This window comes from Gordionus sp. m RMFG-2023, chromosome 2 (genome assembly GCF_954871325.1).
Source record: "Gordionus sp. m RMFG-2023 chromosome 2, tfGorSpeb1-WG-v2, whole genome shotgun sequence".
Lineage (NCBI taxonomy): Eukaryota > Metazoa > Nematomorpha > Gordioida > Chordodea > Parachordodidae > Gordionus > Gordionus sp. m RMFG-2023.
In genome coordinates, this window is record NC_088776.1 from 12,058,467 (window position 1) to 12,078,002 (window position 19,536).

The following is a 19,536-nucleotide window of genomic DNA, read 5'->3' on the forward strand; positions in this document are numbered from 1 at the left end:
TGAATATAATTAGCCTTTTTGGCATTTAAGAACTATGAATTAAGGGTTCAACAAATTTTGTTAAACATATTAAAATATGTTTTATTAGTGGTTAAAAGGGTGTAGGTGTTGCATATGCGCCATTGTATATTTAAATTAATTAAATAATTCAATTGTATATTTTAATACTTAAATAATTCAATTATATATTTAAAGTTAAGTGAATTATTTGTATATCTCAAGGCAATTAAATATATATATATATATATTGAGATATATTTTCATTTAGAGATCACTTGTTTTTCTTTTATGATAGATACCTGTTTTGTTTTCTTTTTTTGATACATAAAAAATATATTGTAAATTACTTGAATAAAAATCGTTTCAAATTTAATCTTCAAGACTATAATTTAATCTTTTGAATTCCTCCGTAACTTATTCTATACAATCACACATTTATTCTATTCGTTTCTTAATTTTATTCATTATGGTGGAGAATAGGAATGATGTAAAGATCAAGGTATTATTGAAGACGTTGGATCTAAAATTTCTTGCGGAGAATATTATAGAAGCTACAAAAAAATATAATGGAAACATTGGATAAAGAGATGGCTGTGAGTATCATGGATCATTGATAATTTATCATATCAACAAATGTAAGATTTAGTACAAAAGAAAGTTGAAAAGATCAAGATCACGCGTATTTTGGAGTTGTTCAATACAAAACCGGACAGACTTGAGTCTTCCAGAGAGTATTTCGATAGACTGAAAGGGTATGGTTCGGGGCTCAATCCTGAATTTTTGTCGGTGAATTTTATGTTGAATTGTCGTAATGAAAAGCTAAAAACAAGGTTGATTGAAGAAAATACTACAGAGATTAATATTATAGAGGACATTATTGTCAAATTTCAATCGTTGGGGATCAATAATAATAAAACATATGTAGAGAAAGATTCTTGGAGAAGAGAGGATAGAACCGATTGTCAAGGCTATTCGTCTTGGAAATAGAACAAGCAGACTTTTAAGGCCAACACCAAGAACAACAATTACAACAACAACAGCAGCAACAACAACAACAACAGGAGCACAACAACAACAACAGCAATTACAACAATTTCAAAAAGACGGAGATGATACAAACCCCTTATAATTTAAGGCCAAGAAATAAAATTAATTTTATTAATTGTCATCCTTGCCCATGAAAGAGTTTGAAAAGCTTGTGGAGTTGAAGAGTTGTTCGAAGAAATTATTTTCTTATGAAGGGTCGCCTATCACAGTCATTGGTAAAGTTATAAATTGTAAGGTCAAATTTCTAAATACGATTAAATATTTAGATTTTTATGTTTTGGAAGGGGAGGGACCACCTTTATGTGGTCTAGATTGGATCAAAGAATTTGATTTGATTAGATTTAATTTTGATTTTAATACTAAAGAGATAGGAGATAGGGTTAATTTTTTAACTTTTAATAATCCGTTATCGCTTCGAATAGGAATCGGTTGATTGTTCAATGGCAATTACTTTGATTATAACCTTAAATTTAAAAGAAATGACAATGACTTTGATTTACTACCTTAATTTTAAAAGAATTAAATTTTGAGAATTAACTTTACGCAACTCCGTTTTTGTTAAAGTGAGCATCAATCAATTTTGGCGTGGGGGTATTGTCACTAAGAGAATCAGTAATGTCATTTGAAATTCAAATTTTCTAAGGTCAAAATTGTTCATTTAGATCATAATATTTCTTTAATTATAATTGTTTTCTATGATAATACGCTTTTCTTATATTTGTGTTTATCACCATCTCCAAATTTTATCATATATTTTCATTGTTTTTTATTTTTGATTAAATAATTTTCTTCATTATATTAATTTTATTCCAAATATATTTATTGTTTATTGGCCACCTATAGTGTGAATTGTACCTATCGATAGTGTAATCTATACCTTTTGTAAGGGTAATTACATAAAAAACTATCATGTACAACTATGGTGCCATTTCCCCTTTATACATATATTTTTTTTTTATTCTTAAAAAATAAATCTAAATTACCTCTCGCATGCCAAACGAGTTCTTTCCTTCTCCATTTTTTTATACCATGTTGTGTTTTCAAGATTAAAATTTTTTTTTTTATATATATTTTTTTTGGAGGTGGTGCATGTTGCATATGCGCCATTGTATATTTAAATATTTAAGTAATTCAATAGTATATTTAAATACTTAAATAATTCAATTGTATATTTAAAGTTAAGTGAAATTTATTTGTATATCTCAAGGCAATTAAATATATATATATTGAGATATATTTTCATTTAGAGATCACTTGTTTTTCTTTTATGATAGATTTTGTTTGCTTTTTTTTGATACATAAAAAATATATTGTAAATTACTTGAATAAAAATCGTTTCAAATTTAATCTTCAAGACTATAATTTAATCTTTTGAATTCCTCCGTAACTTATTCTATACAATCACACATTTATTCTATTCGTTTCTTAATTTTATTCATTAGTAGGTTATCTTAAAAATTTAAGTTTACAATATTGTCTATCATTATTAAAAGTTGTCCAAGATGATATGGGCCAAAGATTTTGATAAAGTATTTTTCTATTATGAATTATAATGAGGCTTTTTAGCATTTAAGAACTTATGGATTGAGTCAAATGATACAAAAAATACTTTCAATTCAAAATATATTATTAAAAAAAGCCCTAAAAATGTTGTCAAGAGAATTATATAATCAAGCTCAAACTGAAACTATAATACTAATTGATTAGATTTAACATATTATAATAAAGAAATAATAGAATAGATATTTATTTTTCTTTTGCTGAAACATTACTAAGTTCAATATAAATAACATTGAACTGGATGTATTAATTATATTAAAGAAAGTCAAAAAACATTATAAAGGCTTAATTATTAGTTATTACACTTCCATTTATTACAAATACTCTTTTGAAAATTAAACTAATATAATAGTAGTATTAAAAAATAAATGCCTAATTATTATATATAAATAACAAAACCAAGATTAACTCTTCATCAAATATTTTATTAATTATACTGTATCTAATAATTCATTTTTTTTTATAAAGAATCTTTATCTAGATTCTATTTCTGTAGGACCTGCTCAACTCAGGAATGTAATAAATTAAATTTAAACATGTTGACATTAAGATTATCAAATAAAAAAAATTTAAAAGAATTACTTGTAAATGTCTCTTTAAGTTCGAGGATGATATTTTGGAAGATGATATTATCTTCTTACAGAGACGGCATTTGGTGCTGATCATATTATAAGAGTTGCTTTCATCCATTTCTCATAAAGTAAAATATTTAAATAATTTCAAAAATGGTAAAAGATTCTCATTCTCACTTATACCTGCTGTTACATCAATAGTAGAAGCAATAGAATCTTCTAAATCTATAATGGACATTTACATTTACCTATTAAAATAAATATTAATATATTATTATAAATTTATATTTGAAAAGGTTAGCAGGGATCAAGGCAATAAACAAAAAAGTTTTATTATATAATGTATTTAAAAAATATTAAACTACAATTTAACTATATTTTTAACTTCCAATCTATATATAAATTTATCCTTATATATATAAAAAATCTATTAAACAATTAAATGAAAAAATGGTGTTAATTAAATGAATGTAAGATATAAAAATTTTCGCTAAATAATAACCATTATAATAATAATAATCCATATTTAACATTCCACCCTCTATAGGAACGCCGCCTAGGTTCTCTTTATCTTTTGTGTTCAAGTTTCCCATCTATTTTGATCATAAAATCTTTCATAGTTTCGTCTTGATAAATGATAGTTATTTTGGTTGTAAAATCTTATCTTGCCTTGCTCCCTCCAAATCTTTTAAAAAAACGGTTTAGTATGTGATTCGACTGTCATCCTATTGTTAATTATTATCATAATTTGTTATTGAATAATTTTAGAATATATGTAATATTGAATAAGAATCGCCAAATAATCGAAATAGAATTAATTTAATGAATATCGAATTTTGAATAAGAATAATTGAAGTAGAATAAATTAATCAAATGTTGAATAATCGAAATAATATGAATTGATTGGTCGCGTTTTATTTTAATTTATTATATTATAAATATCGCGTTTTAAATAATAGCGTTTGATATAATAATTTTTATCGATATTAAATTTCAATTTTATTTATTTATTTTTAATAATTTTTTATTAATATTAAATTTCAATTATTTTTATTTTTTTTAAATTTTACTCCCTTGTTTTTTAAATCAAATAATAACTCAAAATTACTGTTTTCTTTTATCTTCAATAAAAATAATGTTTTAAAGTGGTCAATATAACTTACAGATGTCTTGTCCTTAAAACATAATTTAGATTTCATTGTATTTAAAATTTTAATTTTGAAAGATTCGTCCACTTTATCATTAATTATATAAGGTAAATGTTTATTTGTATTGTCTACTCTCTTGATTTTTTTAAATTTATAAGTGTCAAGCTTTAATGATTTGGATTCTACTTTTTTAAAATTTTTGTGTATGGGAATTTCAACTATTTCAGTTTCATTAATTTTTTCAGTACTAAGATTTATATCATTATTTTTACAGTCATAATACTCTTTTAAAATTTCACCATGTGATCTTATGGGTATATTTATATTTTCATCATTTTTTATAATCACAAATGTTTTAAATTTTATTATATAATTTATTTCTTTTAGTTTATAAGGTTTTAATTCAATATCTAATTTTTTTATACTAAAAGATTTATAATTATAATGATAATTTCTTTTATAATAATGTGTTTCTTTATCCAATTTTCTATTTTTATAACAATTCTCATTATTAGATTTACTAAAAATTTTATTAGAACAATTTTCTTTTATTTCTGTAGCCGATTTATAATTACATAAACACTTTAATGTACATAATGTTTTATCATAACTCGAATTTAACTCTCTTGGAAACACTGCTTTCATGACTAAATATAATTCATCTGGTAAATTACCTATTAAGCTTAGAGTATTCTCACTATCATGAAATTTTAAATAATCATCTAACTTGTCAATGGACTTTGTTTTATTATTAGTATCCCAAATTGGTCTATTCATGATTTAGAGAAAAAAATTTTTTTTTAAAATTATTCTTCACTTTTTTAAAAAAATTAATCATATCTTACGTGTTTTTAGAATAATATAAATATTACATTCCAGAAATATTTTTTATGTAGTTGTCTACATTCTAGTAGCTAAAATCAATCGTGTCTGTGGATTTAGAATAATTTGTAAGTCATTATATCCCAATTTTAGTAATCATTTCCATTATACATGATAGCTCCGTAGTTTGATGTCTAGCTTAACAATTCTCCTCATAGTTGATTGATCCATTTGATCTAATTTATATTTTATTTTTTTTTTGAAAATAAATAAATTTAATTTAAAATCGTATATCTCTCCGCTGCCACCATGAAAAGGTTAGCAGGGATCAAGGCAATAAACAAAAAAGTTTTATTATATAATGTATTTAAAAAATATTAAACTACAATTTAACTATATTTTTAACTTCCAATCTATATATAAATTTATCCTTATGTATATAAAAAATCTATTAGAGCAAAACATATAGTCTAATGGCTATTTCCTTTAAATTGAGTCCATTATTTGAATTTTGGCGGCCATTTTTTAGAGGACGTTATTGGATGTTATTGGATGTTATTGGATGTTTTGGCTATTTTGAGCTCGGCGATTTAGTGGTTATACGGAAAAAATGGTGTTAATTAAATGAATGTAAGATATAAAAATTTTCGCTAAATAATAACCATTATAATAATAATAATCCATATTTAACAATATTAAATAACTTGTAAGAGCTCTAAATCTCTCAAAATTTAGGAAATGAATAAATATATCTATAAAATAAATGGTGGAATGGAAATTGATAATGTAAGTTGATAAAATATGAAGATAGATATTTTTTTAAAAAATAATATTTTAATTTAATTTTCAAAATTTTTATTTTATTTATTGCTTTTTAAGTAAAAAATTAATTTTTAAAAAGATCGGGATCGAATTTTAAACAAAATGATCTCGAAACTCAATTTAAGTCAGAATCATAAATCTCGTAAAATTGACAAACTTGCGATCGAATCCAGGATCGTCGATCTTTTGATTCGATCTTTTATCAACTCTGGTTGATAAGTATACTAACTATGATTAATTTTGAATCTTCAACTCTTTAAATATAAGGATTTTATATATATTTATTTAAAATAAGATATAATTGATCTAAAAGCGACATGAAATAGTAATTTTTTTATAAACTAATATCAAGTATGTCTAAAACCTTTTATTTTTTTAGTGCATTATTACAGTCACACTTTCCTACTATAGAGCATAAAACTTATTTTATTATATACTTTTTAAATAAAGATATAAATTCTTTTCACAGTATATTTATTCTATTATAAAAAATTAGAAGAGAATTAGAATAAATTACTGTATTTTATAGACATTTATAAATTATAGAATTTCATAAAGTAATAAATAATATGTTTATAAGAATTCATTCATTTAAATCATATGGTCCTCATATGATAATTAATGTTTTCCCTAAGAAAAATGATTAACTTTAACTCGAATATTGAACTTAAATTAAAAGAAATTTTTAGATTATGCGAATTAAATATATTCTCAGAAGTATATTTCATATCAATATACCATAATTAATATATTTAGGAAAAATTAACAAAATTGTGCACAAAATATACAGAATTTGAAAACAATGATAAATTTAAATTCCTTAAATTAATAAGCTCTCAATACTCTACAAGTGCTCCGATTGTTTTAGAAAATGCACAAAAATACATAAATACTTATAAAGTTTATTTTTTACAATAGTCTTCCTAAAACAAACTTTTAAGATATCAACAAATAAAAATAATTTAGAATTGTTAAACTCACAAGAAAGTTTGTATAATTCTTTGACTCCACAATATGTGCATCTCTTTAAAAATATTGCAAAATTAAAGACAGGAGTAAAACATCTTGTTGACATGAGAGCGGACTTGATAGTTAAATTTTAAATTTTTATTTTTCAAAATTATCTATAGGAATTTACAACTGATAAGAATCCTGAAAAACAAGATCTTGAATGCATGAATAATTTGTTGAAAGAACTTTTACAAATATGGTTTTCTATAGGTTTGCTGGATGTTGAAAGGATAACCTGGCAATCATCATGTGATATGCTTCAAAAAGTTTATATTCATTATTTGATAAATTGCCATAGAACATCAATTCTCTTATATTTAAAAGATTTCCCAGTATGAAGCAGTTCATCCAGTAAAAAATTGGACGGATTTAAGAAAACGTGTTGGTCCATTTAGAAGATGCTTTGCATTTACTCATAAAAGTATGCCTGGGGAACCAATTGTAGTTTTACATACAGCTTTAACAAATACAATTTGCAATAATATACAAGTTATAAAATACATAACTCTATCAATTTATTTTCAATTATCACTTTATAAAGATTAGAGAATGGCCAGAACCAGCTTGTGGAAATTTTCTATCAGTGTTTTTGACCCTGCCCATAATTATTTTTGTCCAACCCTTAAAATATATCTTATACAAATTATTGAGTTTGGCCCTTAATAATTTAAAGAAAAGGACATAAATTTGCCTGATCTAAACTTTAAAAATATTTTCAAAACTTTAGCATGGAAAATATTTTGTACAATTTGCTCAGCCAATGGGCCAGTGCACCAATCTCTACTATAAATTATTAAAATAAATTTGATTATCAAATAATTCATTCTAAAAATTATCTCCACCTTTTCTTTGAGCAAATTCTAAAAATATATTTAATCTTTTTTGAAAATTTTTTGCCTTAACTTTATGTATAGTATTTCCATTTTTAAATGTATTTTAATAGGAAATTGTATTCCAGCCTAAATTTAGATCTTTACAAACTGATAATCTATCTCAAAAATTAGAAGCATCTAATGAAATTAATGCAGCAATTTTTTATTCCATTACATCCACCCAAAAAGGTTAAAAAATTTATCTAAAATGCTATTTACACATTGCAAAATGTTGGTTTATTTGAATTGAATACTATGTGATCAAATTTTTTTTTAAAAATACGAATTGTTCAGCAAACTTTTTTTATAATAGCTACCCTATTTATAAAGGTGCTCAGATCATTATAAGTTCAAATTGGACGAGTTACACTGTATTAAACACAATCCAATATTTTTTATTGCAGGTTTACAAAATGTCGAATTAGGCAACCACTTGATCAAAAAGGTGGTTAAAAATCTGCAAAATGAATTTCCTAACATGCATAAATTTTCAAGTCTGTCACCTATCCCTGGCTTTAGAAAATGGTTTGTTAAACTAATGGGAAAAAAACTGAATTCTAACAAAGAGCTCAATGATTCAAGTTATTATATATCCATTATGAGAATTTTAAATTTTTTTTTGCGAAGAAGTAATAACTAATAATCGTTCTGAAAAAATATTTTTATCATTTTGAAAAATTTCTCTTAACAAAGCAGACCCAACAAGTTTTATTTATTGTTACGCAACACACCATCTGTTTTGTCGAGTGGAATTATATTTTAAATAATTCTTGCAGTATAGGAATATTTATTGACGTGAATATGTTGTAACAATAATACCAATTTATTCATTCCATATTTAATATATATGATTACCACATTAATATACGAAATAATGCCTTCTATTTAATTTGTTATTTTCATAAGTTTTGCCTGTAGCCACACTAAAATACTTTTATCGTATTAAAATTTTACTCTCCCAGTAATTTGTATATTTTCTTAATTTTGTGATATTAGTTTTTTTAAAAATAATCTCATCCGTCTAAAACTGGTTTAAATTAGCAACAATTTATTAAGATACAACTGCAACCAGAGGATGGACGGCAGAAAGGCAACTCCCTCTCTCCGTTATAAAAAAAATGAAAATGTTTTTTTTAATAATTAAAAAAAAACAAGTACTGGCAACATTAATTAATGAAATATTATAATTACCGAGTTCTATGTAAAAATGAACCCTTTTTAAGTCTATCCCGGATTTTTGCGGGCCGGGGTCAGGCGATATCCGGGTTCAGAGCCGGATCTGTAAATATGTAATTGCCGTTTTTTATATTGGTTTCTATTAAATTTATTTAAAAATTAACTGATTTTTATTTTACATTGTACCTCCTCCCATTCTCTAATTAAATTCCTGGCTATGCTTCTGTTTATTTTATATTTGAGAATAGTGTTGTTAAAAGGCTCGTTTTGAGCCGATTTTTCAAAACGGTTAACTCGATATTTTAGCCAGCCTCAAAATTTCGTTAATAGATGACCAAACCTTTGTTCCCTCTACAAACTAAATCTTCAGGCATGCGTAATACTATTCTGGATGAAATATTGAGTTATCCGTTTTTAAAAATCGGTTCAAATAAAGCCGTTTAACAATACTATTTGAGAATATTTAAAGCAATTTTAAAGGGATTATTTTATTTTAATTTTTCATTGATATGATCATTTTCGACTAAAGATATCAAATTGTTTTAAAATAGAGCACTTATCCAATTTAAATAGACAGAATAAAATGAAAGTATACAGAACTTCATATATATTGTCAACGTCATGAGTGACTATTTTTTAAAAAATAATTATTACTAAAATAATTTTTTTTTTAATATTAAAATTTTTATTGAATTTAAAACTTTAAGATTCACTACTAGATAAAGTATTTACTCCAACAGTAATCGCCGAAATCAATCCTAAATTACCCAATTATCAAGAAATTAATGATGAAAATCCAGGTCTTCCAATTTTGAAAAAAGATGATGGACCATCTAATTCGAATATTAGCGATTTAGGTATTTCTTTATAATTTTTCTTTTTTCTCTCTCTCTTCCATTCTTCATATAACATTGATTATTGCTAGACACCTGGAAGGGTAAAATCCCGACTATTATGTCCCAAATCGTCCGAAGCCTTTTTTTTAAATATTTAGGCTGGGCTCTATCCGTTACCCGACTTTTAATAAATGCAATTTTTAATTTATACCTCATACAGGTCTATAGAAAATTATTCGATATTCTAATTTAAACTTACAAACGAATTTGACGAATATTAGATTTAAATTATTTGTACAAATTATTTCTGTTATTAAATTTTAGTAAATATTCTAATTATCCCTTTTACTAGTATTCCTAATTGATTATTTTTTTAAATTAAAACCATTTTAATAGTTTAATTAAACGGCTCGACTAAGATTTTCGCCATAATAGACGTCTAAACCTTTCTGCCATCTATGAGAAAAATCTTCGGGCTTACATAATATTATTTTGGCCTAAATCTTAATCGGGCCTTTTTTAAAAATCGACCCAAATAGAGGGCCGTTTAACAACATTACACTAGTCAAATATTTTATATTTTCTGGCGTAGTAATCATTCTTTTATATTTTTTTATGATAATGAATTTTGTTTAAGATCAATATAACAACACTAAAACTCTGTTAATTTAATGATATTTATTTGTTGATTTATTTTTAAAAAAATATGAGACTTTATTTTTAAAACTCACGTATTTTTTTAAAAAATTTATATGTTAATTGAAATATTCAATCAGGCAAAGAACGGAAGAAGGAAATATGATATTAACTTTTGGAGGAACCGGATCAGGCAGTATTTTATTGATATCTCGATCCGCGGGTAAGCCCTGAATTCTAATAATTATCTTCATGAATAGGAGCATTGCTTTCACTTGGAAGATTTTTTAAACAAATTCCTAGTAGTTTTTATGGCGCTTTTTTTAAAAAATATCGTTCGTTTTTCAGATTCTACTAGTTTGGTAAAGTGGAAATGGTACATTGTGCTAAATTTAGCTATTAAAACTCTTATGTAGATTCAATTTCTGTGACAATTTATCATTTGGGAATATATGATATATGTGAAAAATATTTTATATTTTTATTTTTCCATTTTATAAAATTATTTTTTTTATAAACGTAAATAAGCCAAAGATGCTTATAAACAATATATATCTATTCTAATTATAATATAATTTTTGTATTAATTTTTATTCATACTAAATAAAAGCAATCTTTTGCAAAGATGTAGTCTTATAGTTAATGTTTTATTATAAATTAATTTTCGTATTTATAGATATTACAGATTAATTTTGGCTTCTATAATTTATATCTGATTTAAAACTTCAAAAGACTAACTATCGTTAATGAAATGAAAACATAACCAAAACTGCCATCTCCACCTTAGTATTTTGTTTTTATAAATATATAGCTCAACCTACTGCAATTGGCAGATTTTAGCTTGAAAGCCCGCCTGCTGTTTTAACTTTAACCCTCTCACCCATCAATGATTTTTTTAAAATTACACCGCTCATTTATCATTTAGTTTAATCATCCCTCCCAATGCTTACAAATTAATTTGATGATTTGTTTGGCTCTTTATTTTAATTTAATGTATTTTTACTATAAAATATGCAATATTATGAAATAAAATAATAATTTTTATTAAAAAGAAGTCTGTTCCTCTCATTTCGCTTGCGAAATATTTAAAATTCATTCGGCCATTGTTATATCTGTCCGCTCACCAGCCCAATGTTTAGCCCACGCCCGACCATAAGACCTCTAACTCAGCCCTAGAAAAAGAGGGGAAAATATTATCAATCAATTAGCAAATTAGTTTCATCATGCCCCGATAGATTGAATAATCCAACTAGGTCATTTTTTGTAAAAATGATAATTACTGGAATTGAATCGGAGTTTAAAAAAAATCAAATAACTATAAACCTTATGCTATAAGAGAAAAAAAAACTTATTTGATACTTCAAATCCCAGGTTTTATGAAATGCTTAGAAAGAATGAATTAAGAGTGGAAATATTTATCTTTAATTTAATAGAAGTAATGCATGTTCGTCATTGAATTTGAAGAGTAGGGAGTGATGCTATTGTCACTATAAATTGGGGGGGGGGGGAGTAGATAGTAAATGAATGTAAGATAGGGAAGATTTTTTTGGTTAATTTTCTTAAATTTCCTTTTTTTGAAAAACCCAGGCGAGCAACTTATCTAAAATATCTTCAACAAAAATTATTTCGGGCCATCTGACAACTTGTACATAATTTTTTAACGACCCCTGAACCGGGTTAAAATTTTTAAGGGGCGGGCTATTCATCTAATTATCTTTAAATAATTTTCCTTACCTAATATTTATAAGAGTTGGATACGAATAATAACTTTTGGAGAAGGATGATAAGAGTATTGGGAGAGGATATTACGAACAAATGGGTGACCGATATAGGCCTCCAACAGTTAAAAATTTCTCTAGAAGCTCCATTGGTAAAATTATGCCTTCATTACATATACGATATCAAATATGCCGATGGTTATGCTACGAATCCCGTGGGTAAAATATTTGTATTATTTTTTTATTGTCATTTTAATTTTTTCGTAAAAATATTCATTTTTGAATTTTTAAATATAAAATTTATTTGTAGTTGAGCAATTTATTTTATTATAAATCTTATATTACTCAGTATTGGTTCGCTTGCCATTAAAATTTTGACTTAAAAATATTTTAAAATGTTATTTATTTCTTCAAATACAATTTTAATAAGTAATAAAATTAATTAAATGGTGCAAGGTATTAAATTTCTAATCCAGATTTTAAAATATCGTATCCCATTGAATGCTATCCAAATATTTAAAATAAAATATCCGTTTATTTTGTATACCATCCATTTTCATTGGCTGTATCTTTTAATGGAGGACTTCAATGAATTTATACTTTTTAATTATTGTGTTAAGGTAACTAGTTACTTTTAAAAATATGTTAAATAAGAATTTTTTAGTACAGCCAAGCTTATTTATGGAGAAAAAACTGCACACTCTTAGACACAAATTTTGAAAATAGCTTATTATTAAAGTCAAATTAAAAGTCATTAAGCTCAATTTTTTTGAAAAATAGTGTTATTTTAATGCAAATAATTATGTAGATTATATTTTTCAATTATTTATTTTATTTAAATCATATTTTCATTACCTTTGATTAAAATTTTTATATATCTTTTTATTTAAGTCTAAATTAATGTCATTAAAACCACTGTATAAATCATAATTATATAAAATAAATCAATTACACAGGTTTATTACAGCAATATCAATTTATTAGTGTTCGCCTAACAAGCAGTTTGTTTTTTTGCTTTAATATATTTTTTTAGTTTATTTATTTTTATAAAAAGCAAATTTCCATTTTAGGAACGGCGCTAATTTTTGGAGAATCAATTGGATGGCCGATACTTCACCTAGAGGATTAGAATATTCATTTGGTATAATGATAAATTACAGGTATTATTTGAATGAGGTTGAAGAAAATAGCATCAAATACATTACCGAAAAGTTCATTTCTATATCAGAGTCGTTAAAGAGTAGCCTTCATTCATTCCCAAAATAGACTATTTTATATCATTTATAAATTATTGGATTATTTTGTAAAATTTAAAGTGTTAGAAATAAATGAAATTTTTTTTTAAAACTGATATTTTTTTTAATATTTAGTTCAGGAGGATTTTTTCATGGGGAAGGGATATTCCTTTTCTTTTAAAAGCCTCCAAAATTGTCTATCCATCAGCTCCTTAAGTTTGCCAACAATTAAAAGCACCAATTCTAAAAGATATGTCGCTTCAATCAGTTTAGTGGCCATGATATATAAAAGTCATAGACCAAAAACAAAATTGGCCAACTTAATGTATAAAAATTAATTGAAGTACCAAAAAAATAATGTATATTAAAGTTATAAATTTTTTTTTGGACTGAGCCAAAGTTTTAAAAATGTTTTTAAAGCTAATAATTTAGCAATTTTTGTTGTTTTCCTTCATAAAATATTATTACTGACTGAGGTGTTATTAAACACTACTTTTGGCAAAAAAAATATATTATTCATTTTATAGTATATTAACAAAAAAATCATTTCTATATTATCATCTTTGTCTAGTGAGGATTCTGAAGTATAAGTTTGGATTATTATAATTGTTATAGCACTTGAGAATGCTATTTAATTTAGTAAACTTTTTATAAAAGAAAAAATATTAAAAATACTCATTTGAGTATTTTGGATTTAAAAATGCATCAAGACAATTTATTACCTAATGTATCGTGTATTTGTTTAATCAATGTTACCAATAGCCTATTTAGGTGCTCTTTCCAATTAATAAAGATAAGAACGTAAATACTTTATTTTACCTTCATGATTCTCAACAATCTTCTGTTGTGCAGTACTATAACAACTCTTGGGCTAGGTCAGAAAATTTGCATAAAATATATTTTAAACCAGGTTAAAAAAAACTAGTTGTGCCTGGCCATAATCAAAATTTTCATGGGGCCATTTGGGCCAACTTCTTGTAGTAAAAACTAGAGATCTGCACTTGGATTTTTAGGCTGCCTAAAACTTAAGTGGGTGAGCAGGCAGGTTAAAAATAATTTTTAAAACAATAGGCAGGTGAATTTTAAATATTTTTCAGGCAAAATGAGCAAAACATTTATTTATTAAAATTATTTTTTTATTTTATATACTATTGCATATTATATAGATAAAAATACATTAAAATAAAATAAATAACAAAAGCAACCATTAAAATATTTTTCGCCATTGAGTGGATGGGTTAAATAAAATTTTCCTTTATTAAACTAGTAATAAAAATTTGAATAAAAAAATAAAATAAATATATACATCAAACATACCATCTTATTACCCTATAACACATTTATTAGTTTTTTTTATATGTAATCAATCATTTCTAAATTACAAAGAAGGTAAATCAATTAATTTATTTGTTAATATTCTTTGATCAAGATCTTTAATAGAATTAGCGCATATAACCCCTAAAAGATAAATATTTTATAATCTAATATAATAAAAATTACGGTAATTTGATATTCATAAATATTCTACAAGCTATATAAGGAATGACAATAAAAGCTATCCCCATAAACATTAGCATCATTCTATTTAGTTTTGGCATTATAGGATGAGTTGATTGGTCTAATATGACAAATCCTAAACCACCAAGGCAGAACATAAAACTAGCAGCTAAGCCTTCCATGATAAATTGTCCATTAATCCTTCCTGCCATAAAAGCAATCTTATAATTTATTACGTTTTATAAGATGTATTTTATATTACCGGTTTTGATCGGCCAAATTCGTCAGGCATCGAGCCTAAGCTCGGTGGTTCATTAATAACATCATAAATTAAACCTAAATTTAACATATATTTAAATAATTATAATTTGAATAACCTCCAGTAATAAGGAAATAAAAAAATATTAAGCAACCAAATACCATCATAGGTGTTGGATATCTAACCCAGCTCGGCTTTTTTAATTTGATATTTGGGCATTCTAAGAACTTAAAATACAAACGATAGTACGATTCCATAACGTGGATTTGCTAGTATGGAAAATATATATTTTGTTCAACAATTGATCGAAATTAATAATTTGTCAGTTTGTAATTGACATTTATGGCGGTTGCCATAGTCTTTTTCGAGAGAGGTATTTATATATTGATTTCATTATATTTATCCGTCACATGTATATTTTCTTTAACTGAGAGTTTTTGGATTTTCATTTGTAGCAATTCATGGATATCAGTTTTAATAAACTTGTATAATCATTCTGATATTATGTATGGGAATCTTTATATCAAAATGAAGATTGTTATCAGTATCTACGACCTGAACAAGAGGGAGGTTAGGGAAAGTTTGCTTCATTTTTAAGGAGGGTAGGAGATGTGAATTTAGGGGAGTTAGAATAAATTTATTTGGAGATTATCTATTAATTTTTATGTGAAATAGGGCAAAATATAATGCTGTAAAATTGTTCAATTCCTTTAATATAGACATGTTATAATACAATGATACTGCGAAATCTACTAAATTTATATTTTGCACATAGTCAATCAGTCATCGTTTTTCTTATAAAATTAGATAATTTTCGGCTTTCTTTTAAAATGGTATATAAAAGTGTTTCTCAAGCATGCCAAACAATATACTATAATAATGCATTCATCTTAATTGAGGAGGTTAAATTTTTATGTTCTAATTAATAACTCTTTTACAATCACTTTTTGATGGTAGTAGAGTGAATATTATTGTTAATTTAAGTTATTCTTTTTAAAATATATGAAGGGAATGCCATTATAATTAAAAAAGTATATAAATTATTTTTTGTGGGGGGGGGGGGATGTTGGTACAGGTTTTTGAGGTGGGTTTGCTTCCATATACTGTCATATTCACTCATTGTTATAAAGTATATAATTTATTATTTTTGACATATAGTTTCGATAAAATAAAAATAAAATTTTATATATAAATAATGATGATAATAAATTTGAACCTTTTTAAGTATATAACTTTATATAAGTAATATAAAAAATTCTATAAGCTGAATATATACACATATTAAATACATTTTTCTAGAATTATAGTTTATAGCAACAGGACAAAATTATGTGCAATGATAAAACATGCCAATGATATAGTGGTGTTAAAATCCCTATATTGATTTTTAAAAACGGCCCGATTAGAATTTTAACCAAAATATTGTAAGTAAGCCTGAAAATTTTTGCAGATGAATGGCAGAAAAATGTAGACATTTTTTTTGTTAAATATCGAGGCTTACAAAAAAAATTCTACAGCCATATGCCGCGATATTTACCGACTCATTATGCTATAACTACTTAAAGATATTAATTTCAAAAATCTTAGAAGACACCATATATAATTTTCAAACTATTATAATTAAACTTTTTCAGGCCTCATGATTATTTAGGCAAGAAATAACAAATAATTAGTTTGAGTTGAGTGATGATCAACTACTAGTTGTTAATAACCTTATTCTTAATATCAATTACCAGCATGTATAAGCTAACATTTAAAAAATTATTTGTGAACAGCGTCCATGTGACAGGATTTTCACTGGATATAATCCCCTCAAAAACTATGCCTACTAGAGATCTGCAAAAGTAGAGCCGGCCGTACCCGGTGGCCAAAACAAGATTCAAGCCGGCTCGATCCTATCGGGTTCGGGCTCTGTCGGGTCTAACATTTTTAAAAAAATTCATTAGGGCTTTGGATTTTTTTTAAATATATATCGAAATTTACCAATTTTATGTTAATTTTTTATGTAAAATAAAAATGTTTGATTTTATTTATAGAAAATAGATGCCATATGACATATATATTTTATTTTGAGTAATTATTATTTTTTAAAAAAATTAATTTCTATATTAAAATAAATTTGGGCTCAGCTGGTAAAAATTTTTTTAAAAATTTCAAGCCGGACCGGCAAAATCTTTTTAAAAATTTTAAGCCGGGCCGGCAAAATCTTTTTAAAAATTTCAAGCCGGGCCGGCAAAATCTTTTTAAAAAAAATTTATAGCCTGGTCGGGCTTGAAAAATTAAGCCGATGCAGATTACTAATACCTACCCACCTAAAAAATTTTCGGCGCCGACGTTTTTCCATTATTAATTATACTTTTTTAGTTATAATGGTACTTCTTTCAGAAATTTTAAAAAGAATAACTTAAATTATTTTTGCTCAACCATCAAGTATTAAAATATTATGAATATAAAGGAGTTACTTTTTAGATCATGAATTCAATTAAAACAACCTTATTTATAATGAATGCATTATTATAGCATTATGATTTAGATGAGAATGTCTAACTAAGATTTGGTCCATGATCAGCAATATCATTGTTTTATAAATTTTTACTTTACATTACATCCCACCCAGAGTTGGGCAGGTCCTCCGAAAAAGAATCTAGATACAGATACAGATTCTTTGTGAAAAAATGAATCTTAGATACAGATACTAGTATATTTTTTAAAATATCAAAAAGATACAAGATAAAAGATATTTGTATCTTTTGCCTAATTAGAGTATCTTAAATACAAGATACTTTTAAATTATCATTATCAGTTAAATTAAAATAGTTTATAAAATACAGTTTTTATTATTTATTTGTGAAGATCATAACATATGCATATAATAAGAATGAGTATTTGCAATAATTAATAAAATATTTAATGATGAGCTAATTATAATAATCAGGCATTTTAATCAGTAATAGCCGATTCTTAGAATAGATAGGGAAGGGAGACTAGTATTTTTAATGGGAGTTGAAATATTAATTTGCATAAGAGTATTTAAAATAGATTCATTATTTTATAAGATAATCAAACTTTTCGAATAATTTATCATTACACCTTTGACGTTTTGGCCTACTTAACATTGTGCCAAAACTAAATTACCTTTCAATTGTAGCTGATAAAGGTATTGCAGTATTATATTTATAAAAAATTTCCTAAATGAAAGGATAATAATTAAGTATTTATAATGTATTTCGACTTTCTTTAATAATTTAAAGCCTCCCGTTCAATGTTCTTTGTATTATTGAACTCAGCAACATTTGTTTCACCAAAAGAAAAATAATCGTTAAATGTATAGTGTTATGAGCTTGATTATATACTCTGAAACTACATTTAGGGCTTCTTTTATTAAAATATTTTGAAAGTATTTGTTTTTATCATCTGACTAAATTCATAAATTCTTAAAATATGGATGTGATATTGATGTCCAAAAAACCTTATTATATTCAAATCAGAGGAAAATATTTTCTTAAAATCAATTTCTCATACGACCTTAGGAAGCTTTTTATAAAGGTAGCAATATTGTAAACTTGAATATTTAAGATAACTTATGCCCCTTTTAACCACACAAAAATAATATACTTTAATATGTTTAACAAAATTTTTGTTTAACCATCCTTTTTTTTTTGTTTATACAGGTTTTACATCTAGCCTGTACATTGTCTTTTTTAACTTTTATTTTTAAAAAATTTCTATATAAAATTTTAAGATTTCGATTTGATTTACGGGAACTTATTTCCATAATTTAAATTTTACTACCATAAGTGTTAATCATCCTACAAATTAAAAATATTACATAAAATTGATAACGATACTCTATCGAATTACATTTATATATAAAATATAATCTTTACTTATTTCGTCTTGGTGCTTTTATTTTTCATCTATCTACCTAGCAGTGGCGTAGCCAGGATTGTTCCATGAGGGGGGGGGGTTAAAAAAATTATTTTTGGGCCTTCGCCCCCAAACCATATTTTAAAAATTTGCCAATATTTTGTGCTTTATTAATGTCTAACCACTATAGTAGCCAGCATAAATGAAAAAAAATATTAGTAACAAAATTTTGGCCAAATTTACGATTATTATGCAACTGAAAGCATTTCTGAAAATTTTATCAATGTTTAGTCAATTGTAAACTAATTCAATCCATTCGGTGAAGAAAGAAGAATAAAATCGCCCCCCCCCAATCTCCTATTTTTTATGACACTTAATATATCGTATCCTATGTTAAAAATAATTATTTTAATTAAATTTTTGCATATATACCAAAATTTTGCAGAGAATTTCATTAT

General features: G+C 25.2%; 2 protein-coding genes across 4 annotated transcripts; one reads left to right on the forward strand and one right to left on the reverse strand.

Annotated features, from left to right (window-relative positions):
- Positions 1-6,570: 6,570 nt before the first annotated feature.
- Positions 6,571-13,527, forward strand: LOC135923599 (malonyl-CoA decarboxylase, mitochondrial-like). Of its 3 annotated transcripts, none has more exons than XM_065458439.1 (10): positions 6,571-6,688; positions 6,728-6,871; positions 6,913-7,062; positions 7,102-7,248; positions 7,307-7,471; positions 7,926-8,043; positions 8,259-8,435; positions 9,738-9,887; positions 12,251-12,439; positions 13,275-13,527. In XM_065458439.1, the coding sequence occupies exons 1-10, from the start codon at positions 6,593-6,595 to the stop codon at positions 13,484-13,486; spliced, it is 1,548 nt and encodes a 515-aa protein (XP_065314511.1). In that variant the 5' UTR covers positions 6,571-6,592; the 3' UTR covers positions 13,487-13,527. The 3 variants fall into 3 exon arrangements, with proteins under 3 accessions (XP_065314511.1, XP_065314512.1, XP_065314513.1); XM_065458440.1 differs by having other exon boundaries at positions 7,120-7,248; XM_065458441.1 differs by having other exon boundaries at positions 13,291-13,482.
- A 1,166-nt stretch (positions 13,528-14,693) lies between these two features.
- Positions 14,694-15,529, reverse strand: LOC135924696 (oligosaccharyltransferase complex subunit ostc-B-like). The gene is made up of 4 exons (XM_065459791.1): positions 15,330-15,529; positions 15,215-15,288; positions 14,956-15,173; positions 14,694-14,913 (listed from the first exon to the last, which is right to left on the reverse strand). The coding sequence occupies exons 1-4, from the start codon at positions 15,466-15,468 to the stop codon at positions 14,898-14,900; spliced, it is 447 nt and encodes a 148-aa protein (XP_065315863.1). The 5' UTR covers positions 15,469-15,529; the 3' UTR covers positions 14,694-14,897.
- Positions 15,530-19,536: the final 4,007 nt, after the last annotated feature.

What these genes read in the sequence shown, in the direction of transcription:
- LOC135924696 (XM_065459791.1), bottom strand. Translation starts at nt 15,468, where the DNA reads ATGGAATCGTACTATCGTTTGTATTTTAAGTTCTTAGAATGCCCAAAT. An exon ending in TTATTTCCTTATTACTGGAG is followed by an intron (nt 15,289 to 15,329) that starts GTTATTCAAATT and finishes TGTTAAATTTAG; the next exon opens with GTTTAATTTATGATGTTATT. An exon ending in AATTTGGCCGATCAAAACCG is followed by an intron (nt 15,174 to 15,214) that starts GTAATATAAAAT and finishes ATAAATTATAAG; the next exon opens with ATTGCTTTTATGGCAGGAAG.
- LOC135923599 (XM_065458439.1), top strand. Translation starts at nt 6,593, where the DNA reads ATGTTTTCCCTAAGAAAAATGATTAACTTTAACTCGAATATTGAACTT. An exon ending in AATACATAAATACTTATAAA is followed by an intron (nt 6,872 to 6,912) that starts GTTTATTTTTTA and finishes CAAACTTTTAAG; the next exon opens with ATATCAACAAATAAAAATAA. An exon ending in CAAAGAGCTCAATGATTCAA is followed by an intron (nt 8,436 to 9,737) that starts GTTATTATATAT and finishes TAAAACTTTAAG; the next exon opens with ATTCACTACTAGATAAAGTA.